Source organism: Colobus angolensis, unplaced genomic scaffold (genome assembly GCF_000951035.1).
Source record: "Colobus angolensis palliatus isolate OR3802 unplaced genomic scaffold, Cang.pa_1.0 Scaffold314, whole genome shotgun sequence".
In the NCBI taxonomy this organism is placed as follows: Eukaryota; Metazoa; Chordata; class Mammalia; order Primates; family Cercopithecidae; genus Colobus; species Colobus angolensis.
The window spans coordinates 2,105,941-2,112,939 of NW_012116422.1; the positions used below are offsets into that span (position 1 = coordinate 2,105,941).

General features: G+C 43.2%; 1 protein-coding gene across 1 annotated transcript in view; it reads right to left on the reverse strand.

Annotated features, from left to right (window-relative positions):
- The window catches only part of FSTL4 (follistatin-like 4), a 662,587-nt gene that overhangs the window by 10,206 nt on the left and 645,382 nt on the right, over positions 1-6,999 (reverse strand). Inside the window, exon 14 of the mRNA XM_011951100.1 lies at positions 3,728-3,835. Coding sequence (XP_011806490.1) covers positions 3,728-3,835 — 108 coding nt within the window. The remainder of the gene's footprint in view (positions 1-3,727; positions 3,836-6,999) is intronic.

Here is a 6,999-nt window from a genome sequence, read left to right on the forward strand (position 1 = left end):
GCTGGGATTACAGGCACGCACCACCACACCCAGCTAATTTTTGTATTTTTAGTAGAGACAGGGTTTCACCATGTTGGCCAGGGTGGTCTGGAACTCCTGACCTCAGGTGATTCACCCACTTCGGCCTCCCAAAGTGCTGGGATTACAGGTGTGAACCACTGCGCCTGGTCTATTTTTCAAGTCTTTTCATCCTCCTGTATCTGCTATAAAATTCCCTTTCTCATTCCTCATTTTGTCTATTTTTGTTTGCTTTTTTCTTTATTGGAGTTGTGAAGGATTCATCTTTTTTGTTTTGCTTTCTATTACTTTTAGTCTCTATTCTTTCTTGCCACTTTTGTTCTCTTTCAATTTCGTAAATACCTCCTTTTCAGGCTTTTAAGCCCCAGTAATTCCTTGGTACAGCTTTCTCTATATCCTGTAAATTTTGATACAAAATAGTCTGTTTTTCATTGCTTTTGAGACCATTGGTAGTTTTCCTTTTAATTTCCTCTTTGATCCAGTAGATATATCCAGGAATGTTTTCTTAATTATCAGAAAATATAGTTTACAACATCTACTTTTACAAAAATTTGAAGTTTCTTTAGTGATATTGTAGACATTGAAAAATTCTATTTGACTGATGAAAGGCTTTCTATATTTTTATTAAAGCAAACTTCTTGTTTATATTCAATTTTCCTCTCATCTTGTCTCCTTTGTATGTACTATTTAAGTATATTTTAAATCAAGCTCTTCTGTGTCAATCATTCTTGTTTTATGTATTTGTTATGTTGTTTGATATAGATCAGCTGTTCAGCACCTACTGTCTCTCAACATACTTAGTGCTCTTAACCCTAAATTCCACATTGCCTGATGCTACCATGCGTGCATGCTTTTTTGTTCACCTGTCATCAACTATTCTCACCCCTTTAAGGGCAACCTTTTATTATCACTTTATGTGTGTTTCTTGGAAAAAATTTATTGCTAGTTTTTAAAACCAATCGGCTCAGCTCTGCTTTTAATTGGAGAATTCAGTCATATTTGGTATAATGAGATACTCACTTCTCAACTACCAATTTCAAACAACATTCTCTGTATCCTCTCTTATCCCAATAAAGTAAGGTTTAAAGTAAGGTTTTGAGTATTTTTACTCCCCCTTTCTGCATACTCCCTACTTTTGTTTATTTTTTGAAACAGGGTCTCACTTTGTCACCCAGGCTGGAGAGCAGTGGCATGATCTTGGCTCACTGCAGCCTCCACCTTCTGGACTCAAGCGATTCTCCTGCCTCAGCCTATCAAGTAGCTAGGACTACAGGTGCGTCATCACACCTGGCTAATTTTTGTATTTTTTTTTTTGTGGATACGCGGTTTTGCTAGGTTGCTCCTGCTGGTCTCCAACTCCTGACCTCAAGTAATCCTCCTGCCTCAGCCTCCCAAAGTGCTAGGATTACAGGTATGAGCCACTGTAACTGGCTCCTACTCTTTTTGCTGAAATAATTTATCTTTAGTTACAGCTTGGTATCAGAATTTCTTTCATTGTCTCTCTCCTAATTCAAATATCCTCACCTAGCACTTATTGCACAGTTCCAGATAGCCTCTCCTCATCCATTTTACTTTTAATTTTAGATCTTCCTCTCCTGGTTCATTACTTGCCACTATCTCTGTCCACCTTGATGTCTCTAATCTGGCTCATCTGATGTTTGTCTAGTATCTTTCCTTACGTGTGGCCCATGAGTGATGGGCTCCCTGAGTTCCTGCATATCCGTATATCCTCCTTTTGTCCTGACAGGTAAATGACGCCTTGCTTGGGAATAGAACCCTTGAAGCGTGTAGATGGGATTCCATGGTCTTCTAGCTCCTGTTGCAGGTGAGAAGTCCACTGTCAATTTGATTAGTTTTCCTTAAAACTTGGAGTTCTGGAACTTTATCACTAGTGAAGACATGTATCATTTCTCATCAGTTTAGCCTGGGACTTGTAGATCCCTTTTAATCTACAGGATTAAGTTTCTTCGACTTGAATATTTTATTGGAAACATATTTAATGTTTAACTCCATTCTAATAGTTATCTTTTCTTTCTAAACTTCTGTTCTTCCCACTTCACGGCTCAACCTCTTTATGGGTTTGCTCTGTGAGTTGAGAGAGCTTTTCTTGTTCTTTATCTTTCAGGCTACTATTTTGGGTCTCAATAGAAACCATGCATTTTTTTGTTTGTTTGTTTGTTTTGAGACAGAGTCTTGCTCTGCTGCCCAGGCTGGAGTGCAGTAGTGCTATCTCGGCTCACTGCAACCTCCGCCTCCTGGGTTCATGCGATTCTCCTGTCTCAGCCTCCCAAGTAGCTGGGACTACAGGTGTGCACCATCACGCCCAGCTAGTTGCTGTAGTTTTAGTAGAGACTTTAGTAGGGTTTAGTAGGGTTTCACTATGTTGGCGAGGCTGGTCTCAAACTCCAGACCTCAGGTGATCTGCCCGCCTTGGCCTCCCAAAGTGCTGGGATTACAGGTGTGAGTCATCTTGCCTGTTCACATTTTCCAACTCATCTATTGCAGTTTTAAACTGGGAAATCTGTTCTGTTCTTTTTCTGGTGGCCCCTCCCCTTGAATTTTCTGAAGTGCTTTCTTATTTTTTTGTTGGTATTTCTGGCAGCTGTATCCCTTTGGGCTGGTACTCTGTTCTGAGTGACCTTTATTCTGGTGTCCAGGCTCTCTTATAGGTTATTACTACTTTTTGTCAGCTCACTGGGCCCAAGAATGGTTGTGGCTTCCCCTGTGTGACAGTGGCCTCAGTGTATAGAAACTGAAGTTGTGAGTGGTGCAGAGGTGCAGGTAGGTGGTCAGTCCCTAGGAGGAAGCATCTCCAGACCCTGGTCTTTCTGCCCTGTTGCCAGTCTTGGTTCCAGAGGGTTCTACAAGGGAGTTAGCTCCATTTGCAGCCCTTCTCACCTAGGGTTCTGAGAGAGAGAGAGAGAGAGACCCTAATCTCCAGAAGCATCCATTATTTGTAATGAATTAACTTTTCTCCTGTGCACCCAGAATGGTTCTATGCACCATCTTTGGGAGAATTGAGAAAATAGGCATTCAAATCACTTTTTATAGGGCACAGTCCTCTTATGGATCCCTGATGGGCAAGGCTGGGCAGGGCATACTCAAATTACTCAAGTCAGAGTTGCTATTGACCTTTCTTGGCTGATGGGGGAAGGGATCCCATGGATCTCTGGAGCCCAAGCTCTACCCAAGGGAGTGCTAGATGTTTGGGCTCCAGAGCCACACTGTCCAGGGTGGACCATAGGCAAATTATGGAACTTTTCTGTACCCTAGCACACTGTAAGCACTTGGTAAGTGGGCTTTTGTTTATGGATATAATTGCTGCTGCTTCTCCTTCTTCACTGGCCAACATGTGCCGCTTGCTTTGACACTATTCTCTAGCCTCCCTTCTAGACCACAGAGCCTCATTCTGTTGGGACCCAGGAGCTATTGGCTCAAGAGAGGCAGGATTGTGGGGCTGGATGGAGATTGGGTGCCACGTTCTGATTGTTGTGATGTCAGAATCCTATTCATCATCATTATTGCTGTCTTCAACTGTCTGTGAGGGGCATTGGCCTGAGGCTGTTTCCTACTCTCTCCTTGAGCCTTTATGGATATATTTTGGACAAATGTAATTAGCCACTTGGGGAAGCAGGAGATACTTATTTTATAGGGAGAGAGTTCTTCTCTCAGTGGAGTGTGGGTATCAGCCTCCACGTGCTCAACATACCTGGAGACTTGGTTGAGACTTGTGCATGTCCCCCCAGCTCAGGACCCACACTTGGTCATGTGACTTGTCATAGGACAGCTTAGCCGGCAGAGGGTCCACACCTATGGACTTGAAAAAAAAATAGTGACAAGTTGGTCATCATTGTTGTGAAAGCTGACATGATGATCATTTCTGGGCATTGTATGCATGGGCATCACTCCTGGGTGAGGGGAAAGCCAGTCTAGGAGCCTTGCCAATGGTGCCATTTGGGAACGCAGGGCAGAAGCTTCCCCTCTGGCTTTTTTCTTGGAGATACACACACACACACACACACACACACTTCTTTTTCCTTTTTTTTGAGACGGAGTTTTGTTCTTGTTGCCCAGGCTGGGGTGCAATGGTGCAATCTTAGCTCACTGCAACGTCCGCCTCCCAGGCTCAAGTGATTCTCCTGCCTCAGCCTCCCAAGTAGCTGGGATTATAGGCATGCACCACCATACTCTGCTAATTTTGTATTCTTAGTAGAGATAGGATTTCTCCATGTTGGTCAGGCTGGTCTTGAACTCCCGATCTCAGGTGACCCAACCCCCTTGGCCTCCCAAAGTGCTGGGATTACAGGTGTGAGCCACTGCACCCAGCCCAGAAGCATAAAATTAGTTGTCAATAATGTTCCTTATTTTCCTGCATGTTTTACTGAAAGGGACCTAGACCAACATGGCAAAAATGTGAACACAGAGGCTAAGTTTTTCACTCACGAACCAGCTCCAGGGTTCCTTCACTCTTCCTGAAAGTCTTGGACCCTCAGCATCCTTCCCTAGACTACTGTGTGGCCTACATTCTGGTGAGTTGGCCCTTCCTCCTAGGTCATCTGAGGTGGACTTTGGGATCATCCATTATCACCCCTCTCTATCTTTGTTCTATTCTGGGCAGTTTCTATCTTGCACAGCCTTTGACTGGTGCCTCTGGGACTCAGACTATAGCATCAGCAGATGTGCTCTTTTTTAACTGCAGTACTGCTATCCCCTGATGATATAGTTTCTCCTGTGGCTCTGTCAAATGAAAGCTGTTTTCTACTTATAATATAGATTATAAGCTCAAAAACTCTGTTCTATAATGCTCATGTCACCAGACTATGGCCCCCCGCTCTTCTTCTTGTCACTGGTCAACATTCTAGTCACTCCCTTTGCTCACTGTCTTCCTCTCTACCATTTACTTGGTCACTAATTTTGGTGCTTTCAATCCATGTGGAAGATTCATCCAAAGCCCTCCTTTCTTGGTTCCTTCTTGGTTTCAACGATCTTTTCCTCCTCCCCACCTCAGCCACCATAACTTATACTTTGTTTTATTTCACCCACTCATATTCTAGTATTCTAGTCTTTCCAATGTGGGGGAGAAAAACCGCATCATCTCTGCCTCCATTGGCCAAAACTTTTGTAAAGATGTAAGCATTTCTCCTTAACTCACTTTCACCAAGTTTCTGAATTCATGCCAAATTCAGAGATCATTTTGTAATCCTATTTGACATTTCAGTAAGATTCTACATGATTAAACTCTTACATACCCTTCCTTACTTCACGTGGCCTCCCACCTTCCTGGCTTCTCCTCTTCATTCTGACTTCATCTTTGACTGTTTTCTCTCTACCTCCTTTTACTGGAATGCCATGGCTTCTAATAACTCCCTATACTCTGATGACTCTAGAATTCATTCATCTGTTGATAATGTGTACAGAATTGAACTCTTGATTTTTCCCACCCTGCTGAAATATATCTCTTCTCCACTCATCACCATCTTTGAAGTCTCCCTTTACTATCTTGCTTTAATTAAAAACCCTTGTCTCCTGAGCCTTAAGTAGAAGCTGTTTTTATTTTCTAGACTTTACATACCCCAAGTCCTTTGTAGCCTCCAGCTACCTATATTTGTTCCTGTCAGCTTCTCTTCATTCACCAAAGGCTTTGGCACCTGACACTGTCTTCCTCTACCCAAAGCTTCCTAACCCATCAGTAACGATACCATCTTGACAACACATTCTCTTCCAGCTATCCTGTTAGTTTTCTCTCTTTATAGGAAAACTTCCCTCAAGTTTGGACTTTAGCTATTCTCTCTCCTTTCTGCTTAACTTTCTCCCACTGGATTTCATTCTCTCATTCTGAGGTGGTATGGAGCAGGAGTCTGGAGAACTTAAACCAAAAATCTTTTAAATTCAGGACAGAATTTTTTACAGCCTCAATGTGCTGAGCAGCAAGGCTATGGCAGGCAAGAGATCTGATCCTGGTGAACAAGCCCTAGGATTAGGGGAAAATCAGAGGCAGGCTGAGCCCTAGCCCTACAGAATCTGCAACTCAGTCTGTATTCTCTCTGCCTAGCAGAGGAAAGTGTAATTTTCTATATAGAGTGTTTGCCATTAAAAGCTTTATTAGAAACAGAAGAACATACCCAAATTGATAGAACATACCCAAACTGAAGCAGAAAGAGACATGTGGGACGCAATGGAAAGTCCTAACTTTTCTTTTTTTTTTGAGATGGAGTCTCACTCTCTTGCCCAGGCTGGAGTGCAGTGGCACAATCTTGGCTCACTGCAAGCTCTGCCTCCCAGGTTCATGCCATTCTCCTGCCTCAGCCTCCCGATAGAACATACCCAAATTGAAGCAGAAAGAGACATGTGGGACGCAATGCCTAACTTTTCTTTTCTTTTTTTTTGTTTTTTGAGACAGAGTCTCACTCTCTTGCCCAGGCTGGAGTGCAGTGGCACAATTTTGGCTCACTGCAAGCTCTGCCTCCCAGGTTCACGCCATTCTCCTGCCTCAGCCTCCTGAGTAGCTAGGACTACAGGAGCCTGCCACCATGCCCGGCTAATTTTTTTTTGTATTTTTTAGTAGAGATGGGGTTTCACCGTGTTAGTCAGGATGGTCTCAATTTCCTGACCTCATGATCCGCCTGCCTCGGCCTCCCAAAGTGTTGGGGTTACAGGCGTGAGCCACCGCACCCCACCTAACTTTTCTTTTAAACAGAGTTCCCAAAGAAATGAGAGAGAACGAGGCAGCAGAATGTTTGAAAAATAATGGCTGACATTTTTTCAATCTTTTGAAAGATATCAATATACATATTCAAGAAATATACATATTCTTTGTAAATCCCAAATCGTAATAAACACAAAGAATACCATATGTATACACATGATAAACTGCTAAAGACGACAGAGAAGGCCAGGCGCGGTGGCTCAAGCCTGTAATCCCAGCACTTTGGGAGGCCGAGACGGGCGGATCACGAGGTCAGGAGATCGAGACCATCCTGG